The following is a 12,981-nucleotide window of genomic DNA, read 5'->3' on the forward strand; positions in this document are numbered from 1 at the left end:
ACAGAAATTCATCTTCATTAATGTTTTCCATTGTAAGCAGGGTACACAACTTATTGATATTGGATAGAAAGATTAATATAATATAACAAAATAAAATAATTTGCACAAAAAAAAAATCTAAATTAATCAAAATTAAACTTTATATTAAAGCTAACGTGACACTAACCAAAAATGGGTGGAAGATAAAAACAGGAAGAAATAATTCTAAATAGACTATATATTTATATATAATGCAGTTTTCTTTTTGTTTATTACATTATATATTTAGATTGTATAAAATATAGTTATTTTACATATTATAAATATAATATAGTTGAATAGCTAAACTTGTTATCAAGTCAGTAAATACTGAAAACATTTAGAAGTTTTATGACAAATATAATAGCTTTTACGAAACATTTTATTTGCAAAAAATTAAATCAGTTAAAGCTATAATAAATGTGTGCATATTTATTACTTAGACTGGAAGATTGAAAGAAGTTTCCAAACATGAAAATCTGGAGCGCAAATCTTAAATGTAGCTCTTAAAATAAACTCTCACAAGTGTTTGAATTGTGAGTTTTGAATGAAAAGTGATGACACACAGATGTGGGGCCCTTATTGGCCCCTGAAGCGTGGAGGAGGGACCTAGAGCCTGTCATTGAAGGACGGACGGAGGGAGAGAGAAAGAAAGAGAGTTTGCTGGAGCTGCAGGTAAACGGATGTCATCAAACACTGATGACTAATGAGCAGATTCCTTGATTACTGGAGCTTCTCTTCTGATCGGCTGCGCGCGCGCGTGTGAGTGAGGGTGTGCGCGCGTGAGGAACACTCTCCGCTTGACGAGGACCCGCGTTTGCACACCAGCAACTTCCAACAGTCTTTTTTTTCAGCATCCAAGATGAAGCCCAACAAAAGAGGTGAGAATCGCTGACAGATGCGGGATGTTGCGCGTCCGAACGGTGTTTAGCGTCTGACCGGACGCTGTCCATCTGCACGTAGTCTATGAGCGAGCGTGGCGTGATTTTCGGTCTGAACGCGTGAAACGCAGATGTGCTTCTGATTCTGGCCTTTCGTCAAGCAGCTGATCCACGCGTTTGCTTTTTACGCGTTCAGACTCATTTCTGAAGGGCCCTCGGCGTCGGAGAGCGAATCTTCGCAGCTTTATTGACGTCCACGCGTTTTCTTACATTGTATCATTGTGATCTGATGACGTCAGCGCGCGTTTGTTTGTTTGTTTGGGCAATCGTTTTTTTTCGCGCGTCTGCTGCTTCGTTTGTTTATTCGCGTCTGCAAACATACTTCAGTTCGATCGCTTTTGTATTTTGTTTGAATTGTACGCGTTTTCTAATAATCGGCGTTACGGTAAATGATGTTGAAAATGTGGGGGTTTCTCAATCATTTGTTTGCTAGTTTTTGTTTGTAGGTGGCCCTCGTGTTTGTTTGGAAGTACAAATACACCTTTTATGCGTTTCCATCAGCATGCAACATGAAAATAAGCAGGGGGAAGTGACGTCTTGAATGTGGAGTTCATTAAGGCATTTTGCTGCACTGATTTTATGTTAGATAATCATGTGCATGAACTAAGAGTTGTGTAGTCTAATCGAAAAAAAAACAAAAACACGTGAAATTCAGAATTGAAGATTTTCCTAATGTTGTGTTCCGCTTTAATTCGTTTTGCATTTGTCATCTTCTCGTTTCATGTAGTAATCTGTAATGCAGTACCATGTTATATCATTGATCCACTACCTAAAGAAACACAAGTTTTCATTTGTCACATGCATTGAAGAAAACTGCTTACTGATACAAATGATACTGAAACAGAACAGGGATACATTTGCAGACTGGAGCATGAATGTCCTCAGGACAAACACACACAATCTGCTTTGTTAAAGTGGGTCTCAGGAACTCCCTCATTTTTAGCTGCTCTTTAAGGCTTCAGGTTTCAGCAGGAGAGAGAAACTGAGTTGCTGGAGTGTGTCTGATTCACTCAGTTTAGCCGTCACACAAAGATGAACGCATGCTTTTCCCAGAACCACTCTGTCAGCCGTTTCGGTCAGAAATGTGGTATTTAGGCCAATACTTGTGATTGCTGCTTTAATAAAAAGGTGGAGACTTCACTGTCAAAAATGTTGGTTCTTACATCGTTTGGAGGAGATCTTGTATTGCCGTTAGCAATATTGTAATAATCAAGTGACACTGTTATGTGCAATGAGTTAAAACCTCTTTTGGTGTGTTTTTAAGAATTTAATTTAAGGTGCTTGTCTAAAGTTTTTTTGGCCTCGTCTAAACAGGCATTGACTTCAGTTTTGGGTTTAAGTGCCTTGAAATGATGCACTCCAATTTATTTATTTTTTAAATGTTATGCAATCTTTCAACTTGGTGGTAATAAATTGGTAAGTATGTGATCAGATCCTCGAAGTTACATGATTTAAAACTGGCTGTTGAAAAAGCATGTTCCCTTCGGCGATGGTTAATGGTCGTATTCAGAATCAAATGCATGAATTAGACTTGTGATAATGATTATTAATAATCGGCAGTTAGCACTTTTCAATATAATGTTCATTGTAAATTCAAAATGCGTGATTACAGGGACCACCTGTAAAGCTCAATAGTGCACTAGATAAGCTGCATTTCCCTCTGTGAGCGTCAGGATGGGGGTGAGGAGACACTGTAATGGTGAAGGTGTGAATGGAGGAGCAGTTCAGACTCAATAGTGTTTTGATGTGTAAATGGCATGCAGTCAAGAGGATTTATCAGTGGGACACTTTTAAATGACAGACTGAGACAATTCAGTCGTAAGATAAGACCTGATTCTCTATTTAAATTGCATGGATGAATTGGAAGTGTTGCATTGTAGGATACAGTATTGCATGCGGTGTGTTCTCATGTACTGCATTTTTCTAAATTTAGAAGAACCTTTAGTTAAGCATGCAAAAATGTGCAAACTTTGCATATTACACATTTGTGGCTTTTTAAACTTCTCGTGAATTGTGACCTAACCTACATCACTTTCATTCCTCATGAAATGCTGTTTTGAGACCAATAGTTCTGTTCTGTTGTCGTCTTCATCTCAGCTTTTGAGGAGGACCAGAACGGAGACACTGAGTTTTCTGCCATGTCAGACAGCGACCCGTGTGAAGACGACAGTTACCCTCTCAACCTGTCCACCAGCGGCAGAAGAAGCGGGTCCGCAGCCAAACGGCGCCGCAGAGGAAACCTCCCCAAAGAATCTGTTCAGGTTCTGAGGGAATGGCTTTATGAGCATCGCTTCAATGCTTATCCATCAGAGCAGGAGAAGCTGAGCCTGTCTGAACAGACACATCTCTCTGTGTCACAGGTGAGGCATAACACGATTGTTCAGTGCTTCATTGAACATTAGACCTTAATTTGAACAACACATTTGTCCTTTGCTTGCCTTCATGTTTCAAAGCAGTGTGGAATTTTCCATGCAATTATAATGAAACTGAAGTTTTCCAGCTCAAAAGACAAAATTACCATGGAAGTATCAAATGCAATCTTAGCTACACTTAAATTTCAGAAAAGAAATAATTACTGTATGGAAAACATGGTCCTGGTTTCAAGGCAGAATTATCATATTTCAAGCTTATTAGACTTTTATAATTTAAAATAGTCCATTACTCACTTCCATGTTGTTTCAAACTCATATGACCAATTTTCCATGCAATTACAATAAAGGTAAAACTTAAGTTTGGATACAAAAGTATCAAACTTAAATTTTAGACCTAAATTAAATAAAAAGTAATTTACTTGCCTTCAAGTTGCAATATTTTCCATGCAATTAAAATTAAACTTTTTAGTTTTTAAGCTCAAAATGCAAAATTCTCATACATTTTTTATTTTTATTTTTTACTTAAATGTTCTTCAGTCGTCTCCGTGTTGTTTCAAATTCATATGACAGTTTCTGCACAATTGGGAATGAAGTTTTCAAGGTGTCAAACGTTGACAAAATTATCATTAAAGTATTTTTTTTTTAAATTAGACTTAAATTTGAAGATTTTCCTTAATTTAAATCAGTGCAATATTTCCCATGCAATTACAGTGAAACAAAGCTTTCAAGCTCAAAAGAAAGCAAAAGTGCCAAAAAGTATCAGAAATGTAAACTTGGTCTTACATTTTGTTCTGTTCCTCACGACTTTTGTATGGTTTCAGAAAATAGAACATATGTTAATGTTAATTTGGTTGTGAATGTCAGTTGTCCTTTTTGTGTAAGTGAGCATGTTTTTTCCAGAAAAGCTACAAAGTGGACCAGAGTCGAAAGTCTTGTTAATCATCAAATTCAGTTTAACCAATGTTCTTTTTCTGATATTATATTTTTTATGTATCTTTGATCTGTTTCTACATTTGGCTATAATGTTCAAAGACTAAGACTTTCCCACACAGTCTGTGCTGTGTTTTGTCCTTGACCGAGGGCTGCGGTGTTGTCAGAGAGCAGGAATGCGGGCGGCGAGGCCTGTGCTGCATGTTTCCTCTGGTCTCCATTAGAGCCAGCTGTCTGTCTTACACAGCATGCAGTTCACTTCTGCGCCAACAGGAGGCACCACTTACAGATTCAAAAAATGCATGTTCTTTTTTGTTGTGGTTCTTTTGTCCCTGTAGCAAGTAATACTAAGGGGAGAGGTTGGACAGAAATGACAGGATTTGTCAGTGTGATTCTATTCTAAAAAAAAAAAATAATAATAATTTAATCCCATAACCAGTTATGTTAATGTTTGTAATATCTTCATGCCTTAGTCACATTCAGCGGATTACTGCTGGGTGATAATATAGTTTACATTTTGTGATGCAAGCAAACAAGCAGTTTTACTATTTATTATATTGCATATAATTTAGTATACATCACCGTACATGAGTATACTGTATGTACGTGGATCAAGTAGGACATTTAGACTTTAGAGACTTTATATAAATAGCTGCATGATAACACTTTTTGACAACACAAGGGATCAAGTAGTTGAGATTTGCTCTAGGATACTGTATGTATGCATGTGTGTAAGATTTATATAATGTGATCAGTCCCAAGGCATCTAAAGTCTTTAATCCTTTTCTGTAGATCTGTAACTGGTTCATAAATGCCCGGCGGAGGCTCCTGCCAGACCTGCTCAGGAAAGACGGCAAAGACCCCACTCAGTTTACAATGTCACGGCGCACTAGCAAACCAGACAGATCTGCCTCCCCGGAATGCCCCACCTCTTCGGCCCGCCCCTCTGTTATTTGCCCTGCCCCCACTTTGGATTTGAGGCTGTTGGGTAACACTGCAACGGCAATTTTGGCCGGAGCCGGCTGCTTGCCATCATCAGGAAACCAAGATGGTATTCAGGCTCTGATGCAGCTGGACACTCGAGGTCTGCTTAGACGGGAAGGTCTAACCGGAGACCAGTACCTGACGACCATCCCACTAACTTCTACCTTTGTCCCAACCCTGGGAGCGGTGAGCCCGACTGGGCTCCTGTTCAACACACCTCCGCCTACCCCACCGGAGCTTTGCCCTCAAGATTTCAGCGATCTGAAGCTTCTGGTAGACGCGGCCCTGCAGCGAGCGGCCGAGCAAGAAATCAGTCAGCAAAAAGAACAAACAATGCAGCAGCAACCAAGCGAAAGTTCAAGAGCGATCGTACAGAATTGCAATTCGGAGACTCCTTCAAGGGACGAATCCAATGTTGCACCGAGCTTAACGGAGAACGCAGTATTGCAAGTGTCGCTTCCCGTCATGAGCCATGCTTTTCCAGGCCTTCCAGTTGATCTAAGCAAAGCTGGTGTCTCTGATGCGGAATCTGGAAGCATTGCGTCTTCTGGGATGTGGAGCGTCCGACAACCTGGTCCTCCTGCGAATGTGGTATCACACACATGGGTTTCGCAGTACACACGTAATACGGAAGCGGTTAACTAAAAACTCTAGCAGACCAGCTCACGTTAGACTCCATTTGTTTGCTAATTTTTGTTATAAAACACTTGAGCAGATGGAAAACTGCCTCCCCAAATGGTTGTCATGGATGTCACTTTGGGAGATTCAGGAGTGAAGCTTCTCTACACCACAATATATTTTAAAGCGTTTACCTTTTTAACTACATGAAGTTTATGGGCATGCATAAAGTGCTCTTTGAAAAAGAATCCAGCATTTCAGACTCTGGGATCTTCAAGACCAGGTGGAGGTCCTTTCTGGCAAAATATTTCTATGTGCAAACACCAGCAAACTTCAAGCCTTGCAACTCAGGTTTACAGCCAAGAGATTTTCATTTAAACATTTGTTATTGAAGTGGCCTTGCATTGTTTTCGATAAAGAAGCTCCACATATGGTTGCTCTTGCCTGTTAGCATCAGTATATTCACATATAGCATGTGTGCATGCTTAACTTCTTTGAGATCAGTGAATGCAAAGACCAGCATGCATTGTAAAAAAGTTATCAGAGATTGGCAATCAAAATGCTTTCTTGGATTAAATACTTTGCTTCGAATTTTCCTGAAAGCCACTGCTGACCAAGCCTCTACTTCAACAACTTTAGCTTTAAAAGTCTTTCCCAATAGTGTTTGTAAGTTGTCATATCTCCTGCACTTTATAGTCTCGTCGTTATGCTAGGACCGTCTGTCTGGTCTTAGAGTAAGGTCAGAGTGCTCTCTAATGTGCCATGACGTATGTCTGTCATGAAATGGATCGTACTGCAGAGAATCATCCCTTACGTCTTGTGTCTGTCTGAGATGTGGGAGGGAGGTCATCTCAAAGACGGAGCCGGCATTGATTTTCTTCACTTCTCATGAAACGTGATCGTAGGGCTGTAACTTTCTTTTTTGCTGAAAAGATTATTGTTCTGACAGTATTGTTGGGGTAATGTAGATTATCAGCATTAATTATTGTGATTAGCATGGATGTGTTAGTGAGAATAAGCAAATTTATTGGAAAGACTGAAACATATTTTTCTCTTTATGCTAAGTGTTATGCATTTCCAACATGAATTTAAAGTCTGTTCGTACCTCTCTGAGATAAACTCAAGTAGTGCTTTCTCTATCATAATCTGTGAATGTATCTAGAGAACTAACAAATATTATTTAGAAATGACCGAAAATTCGTTCCAGTGATTTTATGAGCTATTACCTCTGTTTCTTTCTGTTTTTGGACACTAGAGATCCTAGATGCATTATGATTTTATGCTTGTAGTTTCAATGAAACTGAGAATGTGTACAGATACATCTTTCTAACCTCATAGTATTTTTATAAAGCGGTTCACGTAATTTCAATTTCTCACAAACATGCCATAATTCTGATTAGTTTGCTAAGGGAAGTTCTCATTGAGGTCAGTGCAAAGGTTAGAGTTCACGTTCTGTAGTACTTTACATTTTTCATGTTGTTTTTCAGTACATCTCAGGTTTGTTTTCATTTGACCTTTCCTTCATTGGTTTGAGTTGTTTTAGTTTCCTTCTGACATCACAAAGGGAGTTTTTAATTCTATTCTAGAAGGTGCCTCTTTTTTTAAGCCATGTTTGAGCTGATTATGAGAATCTGTCATATTGTAGCATCACAAACTGTATTACAGCTCTAAATAACTAACACTTCAAAACCACTGTGACCATTCGGTTAGTTACTGGAACAGTGAAAGGTACTGGAAGTAACTCTATTTTTCATATAATATACTCTATTTTTTCACCTAAGTCAGAAAGACCGATATTAATATTCCTGCGACTGTATTATTGATGTTCTTATTGCAAAAAGTCTTTTCTAGATGTCAGTGTGAAACATGTAAATATCATTCAGGTTTTTGTCTGGTATAGACCTGTTTTGATTGTGTATGCATCAAATATGTGTAGCTCTCTCCTGTATGACCAAATACATGGATTTTTGTTTAATGATCTTGTGTGTGTATGTATAACTGAGGACAGTAAAACTGGCATTTTTGCCTCACCTGCTTCCTTAGAAAACCACCTTTGGACTAGTCTGTGCAATATATGCCTTAAGATTTTATTTGATGTCCTTTTGTACAAGCATTACAGAAAAATAAAGCTTTGTTTTTCATAGATTTGTAGTAATGTTGTGGACTAATGGAAATTATTTCACTGAGCAAACGTCCAAAAAGGAGTACTGTTGGTTGACTTATGCATGCACAGAAATGAATTTGAGAATTCACTGTGTTTTGAGTAGATTTAATTATAACATGCTTCATGTTTATATGATGGTTGACTTCATATCTGAGAACTGCTACATATTATAAACAAGATATTCTCAGGGTTTAAGTAACAGTACTTAAGTGGGAGATACTGATAATCCTTTTAAAGAGACATGTAAAAATATGCTTTTCTGCAGGTTTATGGTCTCTCCAATGTAATAGGTTCATTTCTGAGCTGCACAGATTCCGACCTCAAGAGACGGCCAGCTGCAGAGTACAGTGCTTTATACTGTAGTCCCCCATAAAAACACAAAACACACTGCACAGATTGTTAGCAATGCAACCTGGTTGTATTGAATGATTTTGGAGGAAAATGAAATAATTGGAATGTTTTTGTCACAAAATGTGTTTTTCTTGACTTCTAAGTGCTGATGTGTTTGTAATGTGTCTGTGCACATGCATGCAGCTGACGCTCTCTGATCGTCTAAATGTCGTCTTTATCTTTGGCCCCGTGTTTGAGAATTCGGGTGAATTCGCCATAGTTAAAGTTGCCCTTTTTGTCAATGGGTGCCTCTCTGAAGAGCTCGTCCACCTCTTCATCTGTGAAACGATCTCCCATGGTGGTCAGCAGCTCTCGCAGTTGGTCTTCATGAATGAAACCTGTGCAGATGAGAATCAAACGCACAGCTAGACCAGTTCATTAGTTTAATATATAGATCAAGAGGTATGAGATGAGAACTGCCTCTGAATACTGGAGCATAATTTCTGCATTTTAGATAATCAATAACATATCTTTTATTGCTGAATAAAGTTATAAAATTCTAATGTATAACCTATATATATAGTATTCATGTAGCTTAAAGGGATGGTTCACCTTTAGTTGGTCCTCAATGGCTTGCATAAGCCCCTTTCACACTGCCATTCCGGCAAATACAGGGGTAAAGTGTTCCTGTAATTGTTCCCTGGTCGCTAGATTTGGCACTTTCACACTGCCAGTGATGACCCGGTATATGTGCGTGCTTTCACACACAACCCTTGAAGATCCCGTAACGACACGTGACATCAGCGCGTGACGTGTAATGTACGAGTCGACAAAGCTTGGCACGTTATACTTTAACCGAAGCAAGCAAACGATCTCTGCATCAGCGCGGAAAGTGAGGAACTAACTGATCTCTGCTTCATTACAGTTTGCACATGTGTTTTCGTCGCGAATGTTGATCTTCCTTCAAAACAGCCGGTAAAAAAGTCGCGCGATAACGCGCGTCATCACTTCGATACCGAATTAGATCTGGCTTTTGTTCACACAGCGCTCGTTCCGGATCGATTACCGCAATGTTACTATGTCCCCGACCCGGGTTCGATTCGGTAATCAATTCCGGGACGTGGTTGCTTTCACACAGAAGGCGACCAGGCAATGTTACGGGAATATTGCGGGTCCGACGTGCAGTGTGAAAGGGGCTATAGTGTTTTTCACATATGGAACTCATAGGGACCAGCAACTGAAGGTGAACGGTCCATTTAAGTCATATTCTATACAATCTTAAAAATAAAGGTTCCAATAGTGGGTTTCATAGTGGTGCCATATAAGAACCAGGTTTGGTTCATCAAAGAACCTTTCAGTGAATAGTTCTTAAAATAAAAATTTTCTCTTAGTGTGAAGAACATTTTAATAATCTAAAGAACCTTGTGTGGAATGAAAAGTTTAAGGTTCTTTTACCTTAAAAAGTTACCTTAATTTTAAGAGTATATAAGCATTTAGAATATAGAATTTATATTCGCATTACCTTTTCATTTTATTATTTTCTGTGTTTATTATTATTATTATTCACTTTTTACATTTTTATTCATTTATATTTATATATTCCCACAAATGCATTTCTATATTAATTTGTCAAAATAAATATTTCCTAAATGTCACCTCTCTATAATGGAGACCCAAAACAGCATAGATTAAAAAAAAGCATGTATAGTAAATGAATAGTAAATAAATGTAAATAAATAGTATTTATTTTATAAAGGCATATATTCCGTTATTTATTTTTACTTTTGCAGGTTTGGGCTTTTATATACTACTTTCTGTGATGGTCAGACTCTTGATATTAAGGCAGTTTTTGTTTTACCGGATCCTTCCTCGTCGAAGCAGGCGAAAGCGTTCCTGATGACGTCCTCCGGGTCGGTTCCGTTGAGCCGTTCTCCAAACATAGTGAGGAACATGGTGAAGTTGATGGGCCCCGGAGCTTCACTCATCATGCCCTCCAGATAATCATCAGACGGGTTCTTCCCTGAGCACAGGTAACACACACACACAAGCAAAGGTCAGTATCTGATATAGAAGACTATTATTATCTCCGTCAGACTCACCCAAAGAGGCCAGCATGTCATGGAGATCCTCTTTATCGATGAATCCGTCTCGGTTCTGGTCGATCATGTTGAAGGCTTCCTTGAACTCTTGGATCTGTGACTGGTCAAACATGGCAAACACGTTTGAAGTGGCTCTCTGTGGCCTCTTCTTAGTGGTCTTTCCCTTCGCTCGCTTGCTGGACATGATGACGGTGTTTCAGGTCTGGAAAGAGCAGATGTTGATTAATGCCTCTGCAATTACAGAGTCCTCAGTTGATGTGCATAGATTTAGACTGGGGATGGTGTGTTTTTGTAGGCCAAGACCTTGAAAGGAGTTCACAAACCCTTTGCCTGAAAAAAGCTCAAGATATGTTCAAGTTTTAAATACACCCTTGTGATTCTTTGAAGCCTTTTAGCTCTCTTATGAAGCAGAGTAATTATTAAGAGTTACATGATATTTAATAATGTTCTCAAAAAAAGTCGATAGACACTATTTTAAGATGTGCCTCTTAACGACTAAGGACTTAGCTGTTTTCAATCACTAGTCAGCTTTGATCTAGAAAACATTTTATAGCAGGGTCACAAAGTGATGAGCATCAGAGATGATGTTACAGACTGAGCCCGACGTCAACAACACATTTCTCAACCATCTGTTTCCAAACACATTAAACATTAATGAGTACATCATTCATTATGAATGTGTAATTAATGTTATTCAGTCTATCCAGATGACCACAGCTAGCTACAGTCATTTTCATATCTGTGTTTTTATTGCTCTTCTATTCATAGTTTCTCAATATCTGCTCAATAAAGTAAGCAAATGCTATGGAATGATCCGTGTATTCCTCCGTTCTGTTCTGTATGCTCAGTGTCTTTATATCACATTAATCTTTCACTGAACAAGAAACCTGTATGTATTTCTCATTCTAGAGTATAATGCTGTGTTATGAACTCTCCTGCTGCATTATTCCTGTGCTGTGTGTTTAGTTTCTTATGAAACAAGACCAGTATTTATGTCACATTAACTAACTACTTATTTTCAGACTGTGTGTGTGTGTGTGTGTGTGTGTGTGTGTGTGTGTGTTGACCACATCACTAGATCACAATGTCCAGATCCACCACAGGATTAAATGGAGGAATTTAAAGACAGACGGCTGAAGGACATTTCCATGCATAATATATTGGATAACAATAAAACTACATAGTTATTTGAATTGGTTAAACATGTTTAAAATATAATTTCAACTGTTGATCTATATAAAATATTGTTGAAATTTATTTAGATAAATTGGGTTAAACTTGGGTTTAAATATTTGCTGATACATGTTTGTTTTTCTTTGTCATCGGTGTTACTTTCTATCCTGTTTTTGTGTATTTGTCTACAGGATATGACATCATTATGGCGGTAAAACATCATCAGTAAGTATTATCCATGGATTTGATGAATTCTGTTGTTTTCGTTGCTTTGTGTCTCTCTAAAACACACATCGTTATTAAATAACGCAAAACAACATTTCAAAAAGGTGGTTAAAATATGAAAATGAACTTCCTAACTTTAGCACTTATGAATATCCATGAACGACCCAACACTGGCACGTTTTCCCACATTTGTTTGTTGCCTCGGAAATTGGTTTGGCAAGCACACAGAATTCCTCAGTGGCTCTTTTCAGAGAGACATTAGCAAACTATCCAGTCATTTTGCTTCACTAAAACTGCAGTGGTGATTAACAACAGTAAAGTTTCACCTCCTCTGAATAATAAAAATCTAAAACAAAGTTACTCTATCCCTATAGTTGCTCTCTTGATTTCTGTTAATGAGTTGTTTCAGGTTGTGTTCTCCAGCCAGTGGTTACGTCACGGGTCTCACCTCTGACTTCTGACCTCAACAGCACACAAAAAAGACAAGAGCTCTTTTCCAGATGAAGCAATTATGGTCAGCCTGCATGCAAAGTATCCTCAGTAGGACACACTCCTATAACAGAAATGCATTGAGCCACACTAAAAACAAAGAAAAAAACTAAAGCAAAGCTCTAAAATATCCATCAGATGCTTTTCTCTGCATAATGAGCGATGGTCCTGGATCAGTTTTAGCTTCGTAACTGCATCATACGTCACCAGCTCCATCCAGATCTTTCCTCAGTGTCCCATATTCCTACAAAGCTTCTGTGGAAAGCCTTTATAAGACTTTATAGCACATAAAACCAAACCAGAGCACAAGGAGATGTCATAACTCACCTCTGCTTCAGCTGGACTGTGTCTGTGCTGGAAAGTAAGACTGTCTGCTACTCTTTCGGGACACAAAAGTTTCTCCAGAGCATCAGCTTGAGAAATGTGTCCCTCCCGTTTTACTTTCAACCAATCAGAGGGCTCCGTTCTCCCAAACAGCCCGCCCACAGCAGGGATTTAGCCATATAAGGGCAAGGAATGTTGAGCCTGTGTCTGTGTAAGACACACAGAGAGTGAGATGAGAGTCGACATGAAATGACAGGAAAAGAGATAAGATGCCTTATTTAGAGAAAACTGGACTGTGTGTGTGTGTGTGTGTG

General features: G+C 38.6%; 2 protein-coding genes across 3 annotated transcripts; one reads left to right on the top strand and one right to left on the bottom strand.

The window, feature by feature from the left end:
* The first annotated feature begins 572 nt into the window (after positions 1 to 572).
* Positions 573 to 8,006, top strand: LOC127959851 (homeobox protein TGIF2). 2 transcript variants are annotated; one of them, XM_052559245.1, is made up of 3 exons: positions 573 to 693; positions 3,057 to 3,319; positions 5,054 to 8,006. In XM_052559245.1, the coding sequence occupies exons 2-3, from the start codon at positions 3,098 to 3,100 to the stop codon at positions 5,888 to 5,890; spliced, it is 1,059 nt and encodes a 352-aa protein (XP_052415205.1). In that variant the 5' UTR covers positions 573 to 693; positions 3,057 to 3,097; the 3' UTR covers positions 5,891 to 8,006. The 2 variants fall into 2 exon arrangements, with proteins under 2 accessions (XP_052415205.1, XP_052415204.1); XM_052559244.1 differs by having other exon boundaries at positions 592 to 899.
* A 110-nt stretch (positions 8,007 to 8,116) lies between these two features.
* On the bottom strand, positions 8,117 to 12,831 carry myl9b (myosin, light chain 9b, regulatory). The gene is made up of 4 exons (XM_052559246.1): positions 12,671 to 12,831; positions 10,457 to 10,658; positions 10,216 to 10,377; positions 8,117 to 8,755 (listed from the first exon to the last, which is right to left on the bottom strand). Exons 2-4 carry the CDS (start codon positions 10,638 to 10,640, stop codon positions 8,580 to 8,582), a joined length of 522 nt encoding a protein of 173 aa, XP_052415206.1. The 5' UTR covers positions 10,641 to 10,658; positions 12,671 to 12,831; the 3' UTR covers positions 8,117 to 8,579.
* Between the last annotated feature and the right edge of the window lie 150 nt (positions 12,832 to 12,981).

This window comes from Carassius gibelio, chromosome B6, assembly GCF_023724105.1.
Source record: "Carassius gibelio isolate Cgi1373 ecotype wild population from Czech Republic chromosome B6, carGib1.2-hapl.c, whole genome shotgun sequence".
Lineage (NCBI taxonomy): Eukaryota > Metazoa > Chordata > Actinopteri > Cypriniformes > Cyprinidae > Carassius > Carassius gibelio.

Excerpts from the sequence above, each read along its gene's own strand:
- LOC127959851 (XM_052559244.1), top strand. Across the intron at positions 3,320-5,053 it reads CACATCTCTCTGTGTCACAG|ATCTGTAACTGGTTCATAAA; the intron begins GTGAGGCATAAC and ends CCTTTTCTGTAG.
- myl9b (XM_052559246.1), bottom strand. The coding sequence starts at position 10,640 with ATGTCCAGCAAGCGAGCGAAGGGAAAGACCACTAAGAAGAGGCCACAG. Across the intron at positions 10,378-10,456 it reads TGACATGCTGGCCTCTTTGG|GGAAGAACCCGTCTGATGAT; the intron begins GTGAGTCTGACG and ends ACCTGTGCTCAG. Across the intron at positions 8,756-10,215 it reads CTTCGACGAGGAAGGATCCG|GTTTCATTCATGAAGACCAA; the intron begins GTAAAACAAAAA and ends TCATCTGCACAG.